Consider the following 22476-nt stretch of genomic DNA (forward strand, 5'->3'; position numbering starts at 1 on the left):
ATATATATATATATATATGTATATACCATTCATTTTTTCCTTTGAAAACTATTATTACAAAATAATATAATGTAAAAAAACATATGATATCAAATATTAAGAGAGACAAAAAACAGAAATGGTGGTTGGTAGGGTCTGGAGAGACAGGAATGGAAGTTATTGTTTCACCGGTACAGAGTTTTCAATTTACAAAAATGACGAAGTTCTGGTGATGGATAGTAGTAACAGTTACACAACAACGTAAATGTACTTAATGCCACTGAACTATACACTTAAAAATGACTAAAATGGTACATTTTGTTATGTTTATTTTACTACAGTTAAAAATAAATCAATAGCATGTTTTAAAATAAGAAATATTAAGAATCACTAAGATGAGCTCTTCCAAATTAAACAGACAAGTAAGCCTCACAGATCAGTCTGGTTATCTCTTTGCTTTTTAAACATTACATGGGTTTCTGAGTTCCTAATTTTTTGCCCTACACTATTCCTGGTACATCTCAAAAGCTGCATTACATTTTCTAAACAGAAGCATCTGGGTGCAAGTCTTATCACTGACAACTTATTTATCTGAGAAAATGTATAAGACATTACAATTTTGTAATGTTGGCACTTGAACTAGAATAATGTGCTAAGGTACCTACTAAAGTAGAATGAGACTTAGTTCTCCTACTAATCCTTCTCTGAACTGCCCAGAGATTGAGATAAAATGTTCTCGCCAACCACATGGGCATATCACTATTGCACACATGCACAACACTCGCAGTGTAATACAGAAATAACTGGTTTATAGATTTATCTGTTATTCAAACTCCTTGAGGACAGGAATAGTGTCTTATTCAAATTTTAACATCAATATTCAGCGGAGTACCTGACAATGTAGGTAATCCATAAAAATTTTCTCAACAGTTCTACTGTACTAAAATCATTTAAAAATTCAGATCCAAGCTACTGAAAAATACATGTTGAGCAGATCACAATAAAACATCTCTACATGTAATTTAAGGTTATAGTCAATTTCTAGACAGATTAATTTGAGAAATTAAAATATTATCAGATATATGCTCAAGACAGACAAAATAACTTCTATCAAAAACTATAGGGACAAGTGATGAATGAAGAGGTAGAAAACAGACCTTCAATTTTCTAATGGTAAGATCTGAATAAACAGGAAGAGGGAGGAGACTCACAAACCTGTCAAGAGTACTAGTTCCAGTAATAAAGTGCAATAAGAAAAACATTCTTAAAAATGTGGCAAAAGAAACAAAAGAACAAATAGGGACTTCGTCATACATCAAGGATTCTTAGAGCTTTCATGGAAATGGATTTGGGATTCCGGTCCTCCTGACAAGCTCAGTATCAGTATCACCCACATAAAAGTGTAGTAGACCAGAGTCAGGGGATGGAAAGCTGGAGGCAGAGATGAGAGACCTCTCAGGGACACCCACTGGCCCCTGAGTGTACTTCCTCATTCAATCCTCATCCCAACTACACTCACCCTGAAGAGGGCCTGCTCAAGCTGCCGCTGGATGTGGTTCAAATATTAGAGCTCAAGTTCTTAAACATTCTCTAAAGAAGCCAGATTGTTAAGAGTAAATTCCTCTTCATTAGTACTGAAAAACCTAAAGAATAATAGGGTACCGAAACTTGAGCCTTCCAGAGCCAGCAAAGGCAGCCTGCCTTTGGTGAGTTATCTAAGCAGCTGCTTACCCCAATTAGAGACTGTGGGGGTCAGGGACAGCTCTAACAGGCTGCTTCTATTCCCAGTTGTGTGACCACACTGCTTTTGATAAGCTGCTACATCTCTGACTAAATTGGAAATTTAATCTAATCTTATTCTGGATGTATATAAAGTGGTCTCATCCTACCTATTTATACAGCCCACTTAAAATTCTGCTGAGCTGAGTAAACCTTAAAAAAGATAAACCTAACTGCAATACTTAAAAGTGCTTTAAACTTGTGCCGTAGTGTCCTTATTTCTTTATTTTTTGACTTTTTCATTAAAGACAAGGTAGTGCCAACGTGCAGTAAAAAGGACAACAATGGTATACATTTGTGTGAGGAGAATATACACATTTATATGCCATGTTTGGGTCTATTAATCAATGAATGACTGTGCCAGAAAGCGGATGTGAGGAAGTGAATAAAGGAGCAGAAACTGAACATGAGCCAGAAACCAAGAATGTTCACAGAAAATCACAGTCATCTTCATAAATTGAAAACAGTTACGGGGGAAAAAACGTATCACTTAGAGTCCAGAATCATTTTACCTCACAAAGTACAATGACACTAAACATTCCATAAGTTTCTTTATGTATTTTAACTGCTTTGAGTTAAAATAATGCTTTCTAGAAACATTTCCCAAGCTTATTAATAAAAGAAATGATAATAGTGTTATAATTATCACCTCTAATCATAGGTAATCACTGGTGTAGTATTCTTATTCTTGAGGAGAAAAGTATTATAATTACTACCAGTTACTGAGAATTTACCAAGAGGCACTTTATATATATTACCTCATTTACTCCTCACAAGTTCACTGTCTTCACCCCATTTTACAGATGAAAAGGTGTTAATGGCTCTAGCAATATGGCAGACTAAATAACCAGAAAACCCTACCACTAAAAATATATGCTGGATAAAAAATACAGACATTATTTTAAATGTGTAGCTGAATTAGAAGGAGAACAAATCCCCAGGGACAAAAACAAGAAAAAAAAAAAATTCAAAGTCAAAGTGGGGCTTCCCTGGTGGCGCAGTGGTTGAGAGTCCGCCTGCCGATGCAGCAGACACGGGTTCGTGCCCCGGTCCGGGAAGATACTACATGCCGCGGAGCAGCTGGGCCCATGAGCCGTGGCCGCTGAGCCTGCGCGTCCAGAGCCTGTGCTCCGCAACGGGAGAGGCCACAACAGTGAGAGGCCCGCATACCGCAAAAAAAAAAAAAAAAAGTCAAAGTGGCAATTTTGTTGAGTTAAAAACTAAAATTCTAGGGTGACAGGAGGCTGGGGATAATGGGATTAAATAGGTAAGTAATATCAACCTTGATAACCTAAATGCTAGGGTTTGAGTTTCTCTACAGGGTCAGGAAGTAAGACTACAGACCTATGCAAGTGAGGACATTAGAACTAAGACAATCACCTACCACACACATACACACATAACACCAGGGGTATAAACAGGTTACACCATTAGGGAAAGGATAAGCTAGAAAAAATATCTGCCAGCTAAAAACTAAGGAGGAAAACAAGCTTCCGCCTCAAGATAATTTGAGTTGGAGACGTACACTATCAATACTTAGTCTAGGAACCCCATGCCAAATTAACATAAGAATTGGTCCTAGGGACTTCTCTGGTCGTCCAGTGGTTAAGACTGCACACTTCCAATGCAGGGGGCACAGGTTGCATCCCTGATCAGGTAACTAAGATCCCGCATACTGAACGGTGCAGCTAAAAAAAAAAAAAGAATTGGTCCTAAAATTGGCGGGTCTTCTGAAGTGCCTTACTGAGCAAATTCTCAACCCAGGTCAACAGGATTCCCAAATAAACTTCCACTGAAAGAGAACTGAAAGGCCACAATTCAAACATAATTTAAGTGTTTTTAAGTCAACAGACAAAGCTAACAGCAAGATTAGAATCCTAACATTTTCAGATAATAGAAACAACATGACAGGGCTTGTAAAATTAGAATACATAAAGTGATTAAGGACACTAAAAAGAGAGAAAGACTTGAGAAATATATATATGTAACCCGTAGAACAAATAACATCCAGTGAAAGTAAAAGCACAGCTGACAGAAAATTAGACAACTAGACACAGGAGAATAAAAGCTAAAGTTTCTTAGAAATTTTAAAGGATATAAATCCTCAGCTTCGAGAAACACATCAGGGGCTTCCCTGGTGGTGCAGTAGTTAAGAATCTGCTTGTCAATGCAGGGGACACAGGTTCAAGCCCTGATCCGAGAAGATCCCACATGCCGCGAAGCAACTAAGCCTGTGCACCACAACTACTGAGCCTGCACTCTAGAGCCCACGAGCCACAACTACCGAGCCTGCGTGCCACAACTACTGGAGCCCATGCACCTAGAGCCCGTGCTCCGCAACAAGAGAAGCCGCTGCAATGAGAAGCCCGCGCACTACAACGAAGAGTAGGCCCTGCTAGCCGCAACTAGAGAAAGCCCGCGCACAGCAATGAACACCCAACGCAGCCAAAAATAATTAATTTTTTAAAAAAACTGGTAAAAAACAGAAAAGAACAGCCCAATGGTGCAAAATATAAAAGGGTGCTCAACTTCATTAGTTATCAGCAACTACAAAACAATGTGTATCACCACAAATCCACCAAAAAACTAAAATTAAAAAGACAGACAACTTACAAACATTGGTGAGAAAGTAGAGTATTAGAACCCTTGTACACTGTACACTGCATGTGGGAGTATAAATTGGCACAAGGGTTCAGGAAAACTGGCCATATCTGCTAAAGCTGAACATGCACCCCCTGTGACCCAGCAATTCCACATGTGGGAGTGTAACTGACATAAATACCTATGTTTACCAGAAGATATATGCAAAAATATTCACAGCAGCACTATTTGCAATAGCCCTAAACTGGAAATAACCCCAAAAACCCATCAATGGTAGAATGGATAAATAAATTGTGCAGTATGCCCATAGTGAAATACTATGCAGCAAGGGATACTAAATTATGACCAAGCTGCCCAGTTTTTAAATTTTCATTTGAACACAGTCACACCTACTCATGTAGGTAATTGTCTTCGGCTGCTTTTTATGCTACAACAGAGTTGGGTAGCTGTGACAGAGTCCATATACCTGCAAGCCTAAAATATTTACCATCTGTCCCTTTAAGAAAAAATTTGCCAAACCCTTAAACAGTAACCAGAATGAACAAACTGCAACTACAAGTAATAACATGGAAGAATTTTCCAAATCTAACATATTCTATATGCTTCAAAAATTTAAGTCATGAAGAACAGGCGGTCCAGTGGTTAAAAATTTAAGTCATGAATGACAAAGACAGGCTGAACTATTTCAAATTAATCAAGACTAAAGAGATATAACTAAAATGTGGGATCTTGGTTTAGATCTTATAAGATACATTTCTGAGATAATTAGTGAAATGTGAAGACAGATTATATAGTAGATAATGGTATTGTGTCAATGTTAAACTTCCTAAATTTGATAACTGTATTTGTAAGACAATATCCTTGTTCTAAGGAGATCCAGGCTGCAGTCTGAAGTCTCTACAGTTTTGCCCTCCCTGCTAGATTGGACCCCATGGACATCAGGAACTTCTCCAGTCACTCCAAGAGTGTAGTATCACTCCTGTGGTGACTAAGATGAGTGATTTGTCTCCAGAAGTACTTTTGTTCTTGCTTCTCAGACTTACATGCTAATCTTGGTCTTTTCCTCCCCCTTTCCAGAAAGTCCTAGAATTTAGCATGATCTTGGCAAAACAATACCATTCTCAGATACAGATAATAAAATACTTAAACCTGTAGGGACCATAATGTTCACTGATTCCTAGTTTTCTAATGCTTCTTTGCCACAGAACACTTTCAGGAGTAGAAAGCTCAAAAAGAAGTCTATCAGGAAAAACTGTTCAAAGTGAAAAATTTGAAGACAACAGATTCCTCTTAGACCTGCCCATTTATTCCTGCCACGCAAGTACTCTGAAGGGAACAATTATAAAACCAAGGATCAGATCCAACTCCTTTTTCTAACAACTCTAAGCCCTTTCTTATTAACTTTCTTTTCCCTAAAATTTATTTAGCACAAAGCATGGTTTATTGACTCAAATAAAGGAAACAGATCATTGAAGTGACAGTCCTCAAACTCCCATCCTTTCCTCTACACCAGACTGACCAAGTTCATGAGAATTCCTGCCATGAAGTCAGTCACGCTTAATGGGTAGCAATTCCAAAGTATCAGTGAGAGATAGCCTACAGACTGTGACTTGTTTAAAATGTCCCAAAATTGTACTACCCAGTTCAATCACATGACCTTATTATTAGAACTGGCTTTGACAACAAATTTTACCCTGAAGTATTCATTACATTCCACCAAAGATAGATATAAAAACCCTATATACGTTCCTATGACAATTTGAAAATCAATTCCAAAAATTTTAATGATAGTCCCTTGAAACTATGTGTATCAATCTCCACAACATATTTCCTTTTGAAGAGTAATAATCATTTCACTGAGTTCTGATAGTTGCTTTAAAATCAGTCAGTACTGCGCTTTACATTTTTGTAGATATTTTAAGAAAAGCTTAATTTCAGAAAGTAAATACGGTTCGGTTCTCTAGCTTATTTTTTTTAAAGAGCCTTCCACTCTCCCTGTCTTTGAGACAGTTACTAACATCACAGCAAAGGTACATCAACCAATAAATATATACTAAACACTTGCAGTGAGTAAGAAGGTAAAGCAAGTCTTATCAATGTTCAACTGAAAACTCTGGCTTTAATTCAAAGGGCACTACAGCATTCTGTTAGTTCTCAGGTTCACAGCTCATTTACACAAAATACACTATGTCTGGAACATAAGTTGAAGAGAAACAAGAAGACATCGCTCTTTGGGACCTTCCTTAAGAACTGGATTTGAGTGCTTCCCTGGTGGCGCAGTGGTTGAGAGTCCGCCTGCCGATGCAGGGGACATGGGCTCGTGCCCCGGTCCAGGAGAATCCCACATGCCGCGGAGCGGGTGGGTCCGTGAGCCACGGCCGCTGAGCCTGTGCGTCTGGAGCCTGTGCTCCGCAACGGGAGAGGCCACAGCAGTGACAGGCCTGCGCACCGCAAAGAAGTATAATAAATGTTTAAATAATATGTATGCCTTACATGTACATTTTTACTTTTACCAAAACCACTTTTGCTACACAAGTCAGCAAACTACTTTTTATGTCTTAAAGTACTACATACTACTTCTAATTTCTCAAAGAGCTTTCATTATCACACATCATGTGATTCTAACAACTATGCCATGGGATCAGTAGGGCAAGGAACACGTTCCCAGAAATGGTACTACAGGTCGAAGTGCCTTCACACAAGGTTGCAGAGTGGTAGGATATGGCTATTTAATTCCTAAGCTCAGGGCTCTTCCCATAACACCTGGCTCAAGAAACTATTTGGTGGAGATTCGGTATCTTACATTATTTCAATTTAAGAAATGAATGAGGGCTTCCCTGGTGGTGCAGTGGTTAAGAATCTGCCTGCCAATGCAGGGGACACAGGTTCAATCCATGGTCTGGGAAGATCCCACATGCCATGGAGCAACTAAGCCCACGTGCCACAACTACTGAGCCTGCAAGCCACAACTACTGAGTCCATGTGCCACAAATACTTAAGTCCACAATCCTAGAGCCTGTGCTCCGCAACAAGAGAAGCCACCGCAATGAGAAGCTTGAGCGCCTCAACAAAGAGTAGCCCCTGCTTGCCACAACTAGAGAAAGCCCATGCGCAGCAATGAAGACCCAACATAGCTAAAGACAAATAAAATAAATACATTTATTAAAAAAAAAAAAAGAAAAGAAATGAATAAGAGGGCTTCCGTGGTGGCACAGTGGTTAAGAATCCACCTGCCTATGCAGGGGACGCAGGTTCGAGTCCTGGTCCGGGAAGATCCCACATGCCGCGGAGTAACTCAGCCCATACACCACAACTATTAAGTGTGCACTCTAGAGCCCACAAGCCACAACTACTGAGCCCACACGCCACAACTACTGAAGCCCACGCACCTAGAGCCCATGCTCTGCAACAAAGAGAAGCCACCGCAATGAGAAGCCCGCGCACCGCAATGAAGAGTAGCCCCCACTCGCCACAACTAGAGAAAGCCCACATGCAGCAACAAAGACCCAATGCAACCAAAAATAAATAAATTAAATTAAATTAAAAAAAAAATGAATGAGGGACCTCCCTGGTGGTCCAGTAGTTAAAAATCCACCTTCCAATGCAGAGGACGCAGGTTCAATCCCTGTTGGGGGAACTAAGATCCCACATGCCACAGGGCAACTAAGCCCGTGCGCCACAACTATTGAGCCCACGCCTCAAGGAGACATCCCACGTGCCGCAACTAAAACCCGGCACAGCCCGAAAAATAAAGTTAATTTTTAAAAAAAAGAAATGAATGAGCTTTATTTTAGGCAAAATCAACTGGTTTTAAAGTCTATCAAGACTTCTGACTGAAGTCGTATTAAAGACAACCATATTTTAGTGCTGATCTCCAAAACCCGTAATAATGCTTAAAAATAAAGTTACAGGAGTGCTTGCTGCGGCAGCACATACTAAAATCGGAACAATACAGAGAAGATGAGCATGGCCCCTGCACAAGGATGACTCGCAATTTGTGAAGTGTTCCATATTTTGGGGGGGTTAGCAGATGTAAGCTTTTATATATAGAATGGATAAACAACAAGGTCAGAGAACTATATTCAGTAGCACAGAGAACTATATTCAATATCCCAGGATAAGTCATAACAGAAAATATAAAAAAAGAATATATGTGTGCATAACTGAATCACTTTCTTGTACAACAGTAATTAACAAATTGTAAATCAACTATACCTCAATAAAAAAAATAAAGTAAAATGAAATTTTATTCTTTTTTTTAAAGTATTTATTTTGGCTGTGCTGGGTCTTTGTTGCTGCGCACAGGCTTTCTCTAGTTGCGGTGAGCGGGGGCTACTCTTTGTTGCGATGCGCAGGCTTCTCATTGCAGTGGCTTCTCTTGTTGTGGAGCACAGGCTCTAGGCACGCAGGCTTCAGTAGTTGTAGCACGCGGGCTCAGTACTTGTGGCGCACGGGCTTAGTTGCTCCACGGCATTTGGGATCCTCCTGGACCAGGGCTCAAACCCGTGTCCCCTGCATTGGCAGGCGGACACTTAACCACTGCGCCACCAGTGAAGTCCCCTTATGATCTATTTTAAAAGGCAGAATACAACCCATGCACCTATGGTCAATTAAGACATGACGAAAGAGGCAAGGATACACACTAATTATCAGAGATATGCAGATCAAAACTGCAATGACGTATTACCTAACCCCAGTCAGAACGGCCATCATCAAAAAATCTACAAACAGGGCTTCCCTGGTGGCGCAGTGGTTGAGAGTCCGCCTGCCGATGCAGGGGACATGGGTTCGTGCCCTGGTCCGGGAGGATCCCACATGCCGTGGAGTGGCTAGGCCCGTGAGCCACGGCCGCTGGGCCTGTGCGTCCGGAGCCTGTGCTCCGCAACGGGAGAGGCCACAACAGTGAGAGGCCTGCATAGGCAAAAGAAAAAAAAAGTCTACAAACAATAAATACCGGAGAGGATGTGGAGAAAACAGAGCCCTCCTACACTGTTGGTGGGAATGTAAATTAGTACAGCCACTACAGAGAACAGCATGGAGGTTCCTTAAAAAACTAAAATTAGAACTACCACATGATACAGCAATCCCACTCCTGTGTATATATCCAAAGAAAACCATAATTCAAAAAGATATATGGGGCTTCCCTGGTGGCACAGTGGTTGGGAATCTGCCTGCCAATGCAGAGGACACAGGTTCGAGCCCTGGTCTGGGAAGATCCCACATGCCGCGGAGCAACTAAGCCCGTGAACCACAACTACTGAGCCTGCACATCTGGAGCCTGTGCTCCGCAACGGGAGAGGCCGCAAAAGTGAGAGGCCCGCACACCGCGATGAAGAGTGGCCCCCGCTCGCCGCAACTGGAGAAAGCCCTCGCACAGAAACGAAGACCCAACACAGCCAAAAATAAATAAATAAATTTATTAAAAAAAAAAAAAAGATATATGAACTCCAATGTTCACTGCAGCACTATTTACAATAACCAAGACATGGAGGCAACTTAATATCCATTGACAGGTGGATGGATAAATAAAATATAGTATATATATACAACGGAATATTACTTACCTATAAAAAAAAGAACGAAATCATGCCATTTGCAGCAATGTGGATGGACCTAGAGATTTTCATACTGAGTGAAGTCAGACAGAGAAAGACAAATATCATATGATATCACTCATATGTGCAATCTAATTTAAAAAAATGATATAGGGGGCTTCCCTGGTGGTGCAGTGGTTGAGAGTCCACCTGCCGATGCAGGGGACACGGGTTCGTGCCCCGGTCCGAGAAGATCCCACATGCCGCGGAGCGGCTGGGCCCGTGAGCCATGGCTGCTGAGCCTGTGCTCCGCAACGGGAGAGGCCACAACAGTGAGAGGCCCGCGAACCGCAAAAAAAAAAATGATATAGGGACTTCCCTGGTGGTCCAGTGACTAAGACCCTGCGCTCCCAGTGCATGGGGCCCAGGTTCGATACCTGGCTGGGGAAAAAGATCCCACATGCATGCCACAACTAAGAGTTCTCATGCTGCAACTAAGAAGTCCGCATGCCACAACTAAAGATCCCACATGCCGCAATGAAGATCCTGCGTGCCGTGCCGCAGCTAAGACCTGGGGCAACCAAAATGAATAAATAAATAAATAAATAAAATAAAATTTAAAAATGATATAAATGAACTTAAAATAGATAACCAGCAAGGACCTACTGTATAGCAGTGGGAACTCCACTCAATTTTCTATAATAACCTACATGGGAAAAGAATCTGAAAAAGAATGAATATATATATATGTATATATATATATACACACACACACACATATATATAACTGAATCACTATGCTGTACAACTGAAACTAACACAACACTGTAAATCAACTATACCGTAATAAAATTTTTTTAATAAATAAATAAAATATAAATTAAAAAGTAGAATACAAAATTGTCTATAGTCTATATGCCTGTAGTTACAATTATGTTTGTGTTATGCATGCAAATGTACTAAGTCTTCAAGGGATTATGGAATAACAACAATTTTTACTTGTGGAGGTAAAAAATATTTCAATTCATATTATGTTTGCCTATGCAATATATTTTTAGCCTTACAAAGTACTTTTTTCCCCTAAATCTTTCTAACTTCTCAATTAGCACTAGATAGAACCTACTCTATGTTGAGCCAGCTGTTTAATATCCAATATGACTTAGTAAGTTAGTACATAAAGTTCCATTTTGATTTTTAAAAAATCAAAAAACAAACAGCCCAAACAGTGAACTCCTACATCAGTCCAGTTTATTCAGGAAAAAAAGCTTTTTAAGGTAAATAGCTTACATGTTTCACTAAAACATTCTCTGCTTTATTGTCTCTCTCCTCCATTTTTGTTTTACACCATTACACGTTATATCAATCCCTTTCATTTTGAAAAAAGCTAAACACTATTCTGAGAAAAAGAAGTACATCTGGTACCACTGGCACTAAGTCATGAATTATTTTTAATTCTGGTTTATTCCTAAAAATATTCTTCTCTAATCTTTAAAATCTGGAAAAACAATAATGGTTTACTTCCGTGGAGTTAAATATTCCACAAATAAAGTCCCTTGTAAATACTATTTTTTAAGACACTCATACAATCCTAATTAGAAATACCAAAAACACAATGTGAATCACCTTACATATAATACTTCATATAAAGCTACATGTAAATTTTATTCTAAATGATTTTATACTTGATAAAATATAATCTGTATTATATTACAGTGTTTTAAATGATGAAAACTTCAACCAGTTCCTGATTTGATAACTCTAATCCAGTTGATAATATAAGAGAACAGGAAATAAACACTCAAGTATTTGGAGGTAAAGGAACATGGAGCTTTCAAATGATTCAGAATAATATGCCCAAACATGTAGAGAAAAAGACAATGATAAAGCAAAAGTGGTTAAATGCTAAAAATTGGGGATTCTAAATGAAAGTGAAAGTTCTTTATACTATTCTTGCAAATTTTTACTTTCAATTAATTTTAAGTTACCCAAAAACCTCAATTGGTCACATAGTTCAGAAAATGAAATATGCCGATTATCCAGTAGAGTAGTTCCCATTTATTAAAAAATGAGCAAGTACCTCCAATATCTAACAATGTATTTATAAATTATATGCATGTACTTACTATAATACCAATATACTACAAATATATATAACTTAAATCACATATTAAGAAATAGGTATTTTGAAAGCATTAGCTAAAAAATAATTAAAATAAAAGGAATGATCTTGCTCTGCAAATGTGAATTCAACCAGTACCCAGTAATTCCCAAATCTCTTCCTCTAATTCAATCTGTTCTTTTGAACTCCAGATCTCATTTCCAACTACCTATAGGGATTTCTAAACCTGAGGTACCTACAGGAGAGCCAACCTCAACACAGACTAAACTGAGTACCTTTCTCCAGAAACCTGCTTTTATACTCTAGCTTCCACCTTAGTGAGAAAGCAATCTGCTCAGTGGAGTCATCCCAGTCAATTCTTTCTTATTTCAGCCCCACAACCCACCCTTCCCACACACACAAAAAAAAAATCACAGAGTTCTACCCCCTTGCTGTGCTACCTAATCACTTTCAAGATAAAAGCCACACTTCTAACACAGTAAACCTGTCATTTTATGACTGATTCTGGCCCATATTTCTGCCTACTGTCCCTCAGTTCTAGCCCTGTTGAACTATTTGCAACTACATTAAAAGCCTTTAGGCTTTTATATGTTGCTATCACTGCCTGAAAATTCAATCTTCCAGCATGTCCCTAAAGAACCCATACTCTACTTTCAGGACTCAGTTCAAATGTCCTTTCCCTTGGAAAACATTTCCTGAGATGAGGAAAGTCAAAGGCTCTATTCATATAGGTCACTAGAGGGTAAGTAAGCTCCCTGAAGACAAACAATACACTGCATTACTCCTTGAATTCTCAGAACTTGGCACATAATCAAATGCTAAATATTTGCTGAACTCAAATCAGTGAGGAAGGGACTTCCCTGGCAGTCCAGTGGTTAAGAATCCACCTTCCAATGCAGGGGACGTGGGTTCGACCCCTGGTTGGGGAACTAAGATCCCACATGCCACAGGGCAACCAAGCCCGTGTGCTGCAACTACTGAGCCCACATGCCACAACTAGAGAGAAGCCCCCGCACCGCAAGGAAGAGCCCGCGTGTTGCAACTAAGACGCAACTAAGTCAAAAATAAATAAATAAATAAATATTTTTAAAAATAAAATAAAATAAAAGCAGTATAAAAACAAACATTATTAAAAAAAAAAAAAAACAAAAAACCTTCACGTTCCAATGCAGAGGGTGTGAGTTCAATCCCTGGTCAGGGAGCTAAGATCCCACATGCCTCATGGCCAAAAAAAACAAAATATAAAACAGAAGTAATATTGTAACAAATTCAACAAAGACTTTAAAAATGGTCCACATCAGGGCTTCCCTGGTGGCAAAGTGGTTAAGAATCTGCCTGCCAATGCAGGGGACACAGGTTCGAGCCCTGGTCTGGGAAGTTCCCACATGCCGCGGAGCAACTAAGCCTACACACCACAAATACTGAGCCCGTGCCACAACTACTGAAGCCCACATGCCTAGAGCCCATGCTCTGCAACGAAGAGTAGCCCCTGCTCACCCCAACTAGAGAAAAGCTCACACACAGCAACGAAGACCCAACACAGCCAAAAATAAAATAAATTTAACAAAAAAAGATCCACATCAAAAAAAAATCTTAAAAAAAAAAATCGTGCAGAAAAGCAGCACCCTTTAATAAATGTTGTTGGGTTAACCAGATGATCATATGGAAAAACTGCTTTTTTTTTTTTGTGAGCACTGGATCCACTGCTCACAATGAATACCAAGATAAATTCTAAATGGATAACAGAGTTACATGTAAAAAATGACACCTACAAATAGTGTAGAAATTTGTTCTTCTACAAATACTAGAAGAACACATGGCTGAAATCCTTTATCACCTACAAGTGGAGAAAGCTTCCCAACGTGATTAAAAAAAAAAATCCATATATTTGACTTAATGAAAATAAATGTCTGGATAGCAAAAATACCGTAAGTGAAACGAACAGATTTACTGCAATATCAGTAAAACAATATTTTTTATTCTCAATTATATCTGAGAAATCAGTGAGTTATTAAAACTAAAAGTTTAGTGATGAAATAAGAACACACAAATCGGAAGCTTTTGAGATTTATAAAAAGGTCTACCAATAACAAATAATTCAGTAGAGGCAACAACCAGCAGACTGGAAACTACAAAAACCCGAATCAGAGAAATGGAAGACAAAAATTATGGGAAAATATAGGACAGATAGTTCCCGGAAATCTAGTATTTGTACAATCAGAGTTCAAAAATATAAAGAAATACAGGATGGCAGAGAAGACTAACAGACTGAATGTTCCCTGAGCTAAAGAAACATAATTGAGTCTTCAGATCGTGATTTACGATAACTAGACTTATTTATGAATTTTAAAGATCAGTATTAAAAAGGGGGAAATCAGGGACTTCCCTGGTGGCGCAGTGGTTAAGAATCCGCCTGCCAGTGCAGGGGACATGGGTTCGAGCCCCAGTCTGGGAAGATTCCACATGCCGCCGAGCACCTAAGCCCGTGCGCCACAACTACTGAGCCTGCGCTCTAGAGCTGGCGAGCCATAACTACTGAGCCTGCATGCCACGACTACTGAGGTCCACACACCTAGAGCCCATGCTCCGCAACGAGAAGCCACTGCAACGAGAAGCCTGCGCATCACGATGAAGAGTGGCCCCCACTCGCCGCAACTAGAGAAAGCCCACGCATAGCAACGAAGACCCAACACAGCCATAAATAAATAACTAAATAAATTTCAAAAATTAAAAAAAAGGGGGATATCAACAAGTAACATCAGATTTTTCTGTACAAAATCAAATGTGGAAATAAGGCATAACCCAATATTTCTATACCAAGCCAAACTTTCAGTCAAAATACCAACTGCAAGGAGAACAGAATCATATTCTCACATAAGCTCAGAAGAATCCCACCTACAAAATATAGTAAGATTCCAAGAAACAACATTCTAGCCACAAGAACTGAAACAGGAGAAAAAACGGAAAAGACTTAGTACAGTAAAGACAATAAGGAAACTACAACAGTAAAATGTTAACAGTTAAGTCTAGGTAATAATTGTTGTGATGTTTAATGCAAATTTTAAATGACTCCTGAAAGAGATGCTTCCTACAGTTCAAAAGCAAGTGTTCTATAGCTAAAATTCTGTAGCGATTCCTCCTTTTTCCTATTCTATAGGATAGCAGCAGCAAAATAAAGAGCTGTAGGCTGCACCCAAGAGTACAGAAACTGAAGATGTCCCAGTGTGATAAGCTGATGTACTTACAGGGAGTTTGGTGAAGGCCGGGTTGGTGACATGTTTCCCAAAGGCATCTTCCTGGAACTGGAGAAGCTGTACCACCAGCCCAGCCAGTGTTTTATTGGTAGGAGCATCCGCATGAACATACTGCAAGATAAAGACAGAGACTCAAAAACTGGGGCAACTGTTCAGAAGACAATGGAAGACAATGTTAGCTTACTTCCCAGTACCTAAGTACTGGCCTGGTGGCAGATTTTTAAGTGTCTGAGACACTTACATAAACAAATACTGGGAGCCGTGGGGAGGGATAGATAACATGTCCTTTCAGTTAACAGATCTTAAGAATGAGAAATACTATGCCCAAGAAACCAAACCCAAGTGTCATTCTCATCTGCACCCGGACCTAAATTAGATGGTGAGATCCTGGACCTCAAACTTGAGCCTGATGCTACTGAATTGGCCTAAAAGTTTGTTCGGGTTTTTCCTTAAGATGTAACAGAAAAACCCGAACGAACTTTCTGGCCAACCTAATATAATGGAATGAGACATACTGGCCACTATATTTCGCATGTGGCCAGAGAGCCAACTGTGTACAGTTTTTCAAACAAGTCCACAAATTCTTTGATACTCCTCTCAACAAGAGGTGGGGATCTATGGCCCTCCTACGTTGAATCAGGACCATCCTCAGTGACTCGCTTAAAACCATTAGAATGCAACAGAAGTGATGCTGTGTGACTTCTGAAGATAAATCAAAAAAGATCATGCAGCTTCCATATAGTTCTTTTGGGACACCCACCTCTGGAGCCCTGAACAATGAAGTCCAACCACCCTGACATCACCATACTGAGGAAGCCCAGGCTACACTGAGAGGCCACATGGAGAGTCCCCAGCTGCTGTTCAGAAGACTGACAGCACAACCACCAGACACATGAGTAAAGATGATTCCAGGTGATTGTGGCCCCCAGCTGTCAGGTCACCGCCAATCATCAAACATCCCCAGTCAAGGCCCCAGACACCACTAAGCAGAGATAATTGGCCCTACTGTGCCCATCCAAATTCCAGACACACAGGAACTCTAAGCATAATAACATGACTGTTTTTATGCATTAAAAAAAATACATGTGTGGGCACTTAAAAATGGTTAGGATGGTAAATTTTATAAGATTTTTACCACAATAAAATTTTTTTTAAAACAAATGTACACGAAAAGTTATCCATGCTAATGTGAATAATGTCAAGAAGGCCAAATTCGTGGTAGACAGACAGCAAGCAAGCATTACAGCAAGGAAAGATAAAGGGTACATGACAGGGAAAGCATAAATTACTGAGTTCAATTAAATGTAAAAACTTAACTTAGTATTAAGCATTCACTATCACTTTGAAAAGCCATCATTAATTTTTTTTTTTAACCTCCAATTTTGATCCGGAAAAAACATCTATACTTCCTTCCATAAAAAAACTAAAGTTTTCTTCCTGGAAAGAACCTCTTTCCCAGTACCACCCAACATTTCAAGATAATGTTTCTCTTGCAATAAATTATGTCTCAGTGATACATATACAGCAAAATATCAGCTACAGAGTCCACCATTAATTACTATGCCTTAAGTTGACTGGCTCTCAAGATGTGCTACTGTCAATCAAAGACAGAGCATAATATAAAAGGGCAATTCTTAAAGCTTAGTATCCTCGCAAATTTTTATTTGTTCAGGTATGTTAGCTTTCCACTCTAAATAGAGCAGCCAGCATGCAGTTACTTTGCTGAAGAATAGTATTTTGTTGGAATGCTTTATTTTTTTTAATTTTATTTATTTTTGGCTGCACTGGGTCTTCGTTGCTGTGTCCAGGCTTTCTCTAGTTGGGGTGAGTGGGGTTTCTCATTGTCGAGGTTTCTCTTGTTGCGGAGCATAGGCTCTAGGCACACGGGCTTCAGTAGTTGCTGCATGCGGGCTCAGCAGTTGCAGCACGCGGGCTCAGCAGTTGTGGCTGGAGGGCTCTAGAGCACAGGCTCAGTAGTTGTGGCACACAGACTTAGTTGCTCTGCGGCATGTGGAATCTTCCCGGACCAGGGCACAAACCCGTGTCCCCTGCACTGGCAGGCGGATTCTTAACCACTGCACCACCAGGGAGTCCGGAATGCTTTATTTTACATGAAATCCCCGAGACCAAAGGTTGGTAAAATCCAGTCTACTGCCTGTTTCTGTGTGGCCCACAAGCTAAGAATGGTTTTTACATTTTTTAAATGGTTGGGAAAAAATTAAAAGAAAAATAATATTTCATGACACATGAATATAACATAAAATTCAAATGTCAGTGTCCATAAATAAAGTTTTATCAACACAGCACACTCATTCATTTGCACATTGTCTATGGCTGCTTTCCTGCAAGAGCAGAGTTGAGCAGTGCAGCTGAGACTGCATGGCCCGCAAAGCCTCAATATTTACTCTTGATCTTTATAGAAAAAGTCTGTCTATCCCTGTTGTACACTACTCCCTTTTATCCTTACAGATAGCTTCCTTTTATTTAATTTAAAGGTGTCCTGTAAAAACACATTTCCTTAAGGCCACAAAGTGAAACAAATATGTCAGACATGAGCCAAAAACTGGAAACAAGTTTCATACAATTAAGCACATAAGATGTCAATTCTGTTAGTCTAAAATAATGGTTCTCTTAATTCAATAAGTCAGGCCCAAGAATCTGCATTTCTAACAAGTTCCCACGTGACACTATGTGACTGGGAACTACACTTTAAGAACCACTGGACTTTAAAAAAAAAAATCCACTTCAAATATTATCATATATCTCAGTTAAAGAACACATTTTATTATAATTTAGAAGTTAAAAACCAGGTAAGCAATTTTTTCTTTTCTTTTTTTTTTGCGGTATGCGGGCCTCTCATTGTTGTAGCCTCTCCCGTTGCGGAGCACAGGCTCCAGACGTGCAGGCTCAGTGGCCATGGCTCCCGGGCCCAGCCGCTCCGCGGCATGTGGGATCTTCCCAGACCGGGGCACAAACCCACGTCCCCTGCATTGGCAGGCGGACTCTCAACCACTGCGCCACCAGGGAAGCCCCCAGGTAAGCAATTTTTAAATGTTAAAAACTTCTCACAATTCCCCTTTCCTACAATGCCAATTCCCATAAAAACCAAGTTTACTTCTCTGAGGACTATGAACTTTCAAGTGAAAATTTAACATCAGATTTTTTTTCCAATTTACTCAACATAGTAAATCTTTAATAAGTAATACTCAATTTTGAAAGTAATCAGTAATACTCAACATAGTATAACCTTTAATAAAGAATAAACTCTTCAAGTCTAACCCACAGAACTGGCACAGTACGTTGTACATACCCACAAGATAACTTTATAATCTTTAATAAGTACAAGCTTCTCAAAGGAATCACATAAAGTACTGCAAGTTTTTCCACACATGGTAAAGCAATGTGAAAAATTAATAACCGTAACTTTTTATTTTTCATATACCTGCAGACAACTGAACAGCGCCAAATCCTAAACCTGAAAGACACCATTTGGAGGAAGGTTGTTCAGCAAAAAACAAACCAACCTTCCAAGCAAAAAGTAATTTTTAATGACTTATATACATAGCTTTGTATATATTCTAAACTTCACTACTATCTACACGCTTCATTTATTGTCATTAAGAATGAGAAAGATTTCATGTGGACAGCCCTACAGTTTCAGAATAAAGATGGCCAGGTTCAAAGCCCAATCAAAATGATTATCTTAGGTATTTTAAGATCCAATTTTTAAACTACAGAACATTTTTAACTCCATTTACTTTCTCCAAATCACCCACAAAAATGATCAAACATTAAAATGTATGCAAGAGATGACATTTTTAACTAATAAATTGAATCTGACATTAATTAATGTCAGATTCATACCGTCTCAAAAGGCAGTCAATGTACGACTATAAGATTTTAAATCGACTTTTAAAAATTTCTAAGAGTAACATTCTGTTTAACCAGTAAGAATGAAGCAGGGGGACCAAATGATACATGGCAAAAGTATCACTACCACCTCAAATTTATATAATCCTACCTTCAAGGACTATCTCATTTGATTCGAACAACTGTCTGTGGGAGTCACAGTCTTACTCCCAACTTACAAATGAAAAATTAAAACATGGAAATCAAGTCATCTGCTCAATGACACCAATTAGCAGCCAAGAGTACTGAACTAACGTCTTCCAAACTAACGTAATGCTCATTCCACTATCCCATACAGACATAAATTCATTTCAACTGCTTCCAAAAATCTCACCTAAACATAAAAAGTTCTTAATAGCTTTCAAAATAATGAATCCTGATTAAAGGGAAAAAAATTTAATAATTATATAGACTACTTCAGTCATAAAAATTTTATCTTTTGATCAAAAAAAAGTTCAACAGAATGTTTTACTTAAGACAACAAAAATTTTTTTAGTCTCAAAGTATTTTGATTAAGAAAGTTAGGAGGATATGTTTGGAAATTTGTTATCAATAAATCTGCTTTATATTCCCTGTGACATTAATATAGTATCAAAAGTTTAACTTATCCGTAAACAATTCTATTGTAGCAGATGTCCCATCTGGAAAAAAGAAAAGTCTTAAACTGTTAAATACTTTATATAAAGGGCACTGAAATGCCTTCCTTGGGCAATCTGCTCTATTTTAGTAATCTTCGTTAAATCCAAAGCATCTTTATTTAAATCATCCTAAAATCTTAAATCTTATTTCAGGGGTAAGCCAAACTTCGGGAAGAAACTTACCTGGGAACTCAATGGCTTATAGATATACTTCACCTTCACAAGGTTTTATCATCTGAAAATCACTCTGAACTATGGATAGCAATATATCTTTCAAAGTTAGGATGAAAGATATGCACCCAGTAATACAAAGCAGGCAGCTTAGGTAGATAAACAAGCTTCCACACTGCTAGTGGACTGAAAACGCAACCTCAGGCAAACAGTTAATCTCTCTGTGCTTCAGCTTCCACGTACCTAAAGTGGTCACCTCCTCTGGACTCCTTTGGCTAGTTGAAGCTCATCCCAGTCAAAAAGTATTCACTCTCCTTTCTGTACTGCTAAGCCAAATGGATCAACAAAGCCTAAAAAAACAGGTTTCTATACTAGTTAATCTATTCATTCATGGAACAAATATTTACTGAGCACCTCCTATAGGCATTCAGAAGACAAAAACAATACCAAGAAGTTCATTTTTAATTTGAAATCACCTGGGTTTTATAAGTAGGTGCCTATGTCTATCTTTTCCACAACACTGTGAGTTCCTTCAAAAGAGGGATTATGTGCAGCCAAAAAAAAAAAAGGCAGGGGGGGGTTGGAGACAGGCAGACCTTTGAATTCCAAATTTGCCACTCCTAACTGTAATTCTTAGAGAAGTTACTTAAATCTCCACCCTCAGGTGTCTCTCATGTGGAAAATGAAGTAAATAATATCTATCATTCAGGACTGCTGTGAGGATTTAAGTGACTTATGTTTTAAATGCCTGGGTAAGGTGGATGTTCAGTTGTTCACTGAGTGCATACATAAACCCATCAATAAAAATGCTACTATCAATGTCATGTTTATTTCATTTATTTGCTGAGATTTATGAATTTGAAAACACACTATTAAATGCAACAGAAAAGTTTAGTTAAATCTTATCAATGTGTATACCAGGTAGAGATATATCCTGTACAGAGGAAGCAAAGAACCTTCTGGTAAATATTTTCACCACACCAACACCTCTCTCAGAGGCTGATAGGATTCTGACTGTCAGGCCCAAGGGATATACAATTCTTAATCTGAGTAGGCCCAAGAAACACACTCTAGCTTTATGAAACTCTGAGAGGTCAAACCTAACTTTAATTTTGTCTTTAAGGCCTCAGGCACACTGAGCCAACATTAGCCTACTGTCTTCAACACTTTGGGACAAATCCTGCAATCAGCCTCACAGCCAGTTCCTCACCCACCCAAACAAACCTCTTAAAGATTATCCAAGCCTAAAGCTGCCCTCTTAAAATTGGGCACAAATAGATGCACAGAGTTTGGAGAGGTAGAAATTACTATTACTGTATTTCCCTTTTTCTTTTCCCTTCCTTGCTATCCAAAGGAATATTCCTCCTATTTCTCTTTGTTAAAGCTACACTGATAAAGTCATACAATATTATATGTCAATTATATCTCAATAAAACTGGGGTATAAAATCCAGACTGGGGGGAAAAAATACATTAAGGTATATTAATTTAAGACCCAAAGTACTGGCTGAAGGGCACATGATAAACAATACTTTAATAATATAAATATATTCAACTCCCTTAGCTACTACCAGAAGCTCTACTGCCAACACCAAAAAAGTGACCAATTTCCCATTGTACAAGGGAAAACAATATTCTTGTTTACCTACATGTAAATGAGAAAAAGCTACAATTCCAAATGTGACTGCAAAATTTCAGGGGGGGGGAAAAGTCAAAGAATCAAAAAATATATTGTAAATAAAAATATAAATCGCTTCTCACTTCCTAAAACCTCAGATAAGGAATGGTCATTTCTGAGAGTACCACAATGGAACGCAAAAGCACCCAAGATCCCTGTCCATGCCTAACAACTTCCAAAAGCTGATAGGCTCCACTGCGCTGTACACCCCAAATGAGTAGGTTCCTAGACTATCTTTTCATTCATTCCAACAAATATTTACTAAGCAACTACTAAGAGCAAGGCAATGAGGATCAAACACGTTCCGGGACACGTTGTAGTGAACAGGCCTAACAAGGTCCTTGCCCCAGGGTTATGGTCCACAACGGGGGAAGTAGAGAACTGAAAAGGGTGTTCCGGAAATTTGGGGGCAGAGTATTTTTGGCAGTCTGCGTCCTTACACCTTCTAAGGGAGTCATTCCTAAATAGTTACATAAAGGGGACGCTAAAAAAACATTTGTTATAAACAAGAGGCTAACTTACAACTTTTAATACCACTGACTCAGCGGAACTTACATTCCAAAGGTAGAGCAAACAGGTAAATAAAAATAATCTCAAAAAGTGGTATGGGGCTTCCCTGGTGGCGCAGTGGTTGAGAGTCCGCCTGCCGATGCAGGGGACACGGGTTCGTGTCCCGGTCCGGGAAGATACCATATGCCGCGGAGCGGCTAGGCCCGTGAGCCATGGCCGCTGAGCCTGCGCGTCCGGAGCCTGTGCTCCGCAACGGGAGAAGCCACGGCAGTGAGAGGCCCGCGTACCGCAAAAAAAAAAAAAAA

The 22476-nt window shown here is 39.2% G+C and overlaps 1 protein-coding gene and 1 pseudogene across 3 annotated transcripts in view; one reads left to right on the plus strand and one right to left on the minus strand.

Moving 5' to 3' along the window:
• The window catches only part of SMARCC1 (SWI/SNF related BAF chromatin remodeling complex subunit C1), a 180349-nt gene that overhangs the window by 156657 nt on the left and 1216 nt on the right, over nt 1-22476 (minus strand). For all 3 annotated transcript variants that reach the window (XM_027097002.1, XM_027097001.1, XM_027097003.1), the window contains exon 2: nt 15258-15377. In XM_027097002.1, coding sequence (XP_026952803.1) covers nt 15258-15377 — 120 coding nt within the window. The remainder of the gene's footprint in view (nt 1-15257; nt 15378-22476) is intronic.
• On the plus strand, nt 8279-8376 carry LOC113615067 (uncharacterized; annotated as a pseudogene).

This window comes from Aethalodelphis obliquidens, unplaced genomic scaffold, assembly GCF_003676395.1.
Source record: "Aethalodelphis obliquidens isolate GAN/ISIS:26980383/991018 unplaced genomic scaffold, ASM367639v1 scaffold111, whole genome shotgun sequence".
Lineage (NCBI taxonomy): Eukaryota > Metazoa > Chordata > Mammalia > Artiodactyla > Delphinidae > Aethalodelphis > Aethalodelphis obliquidens.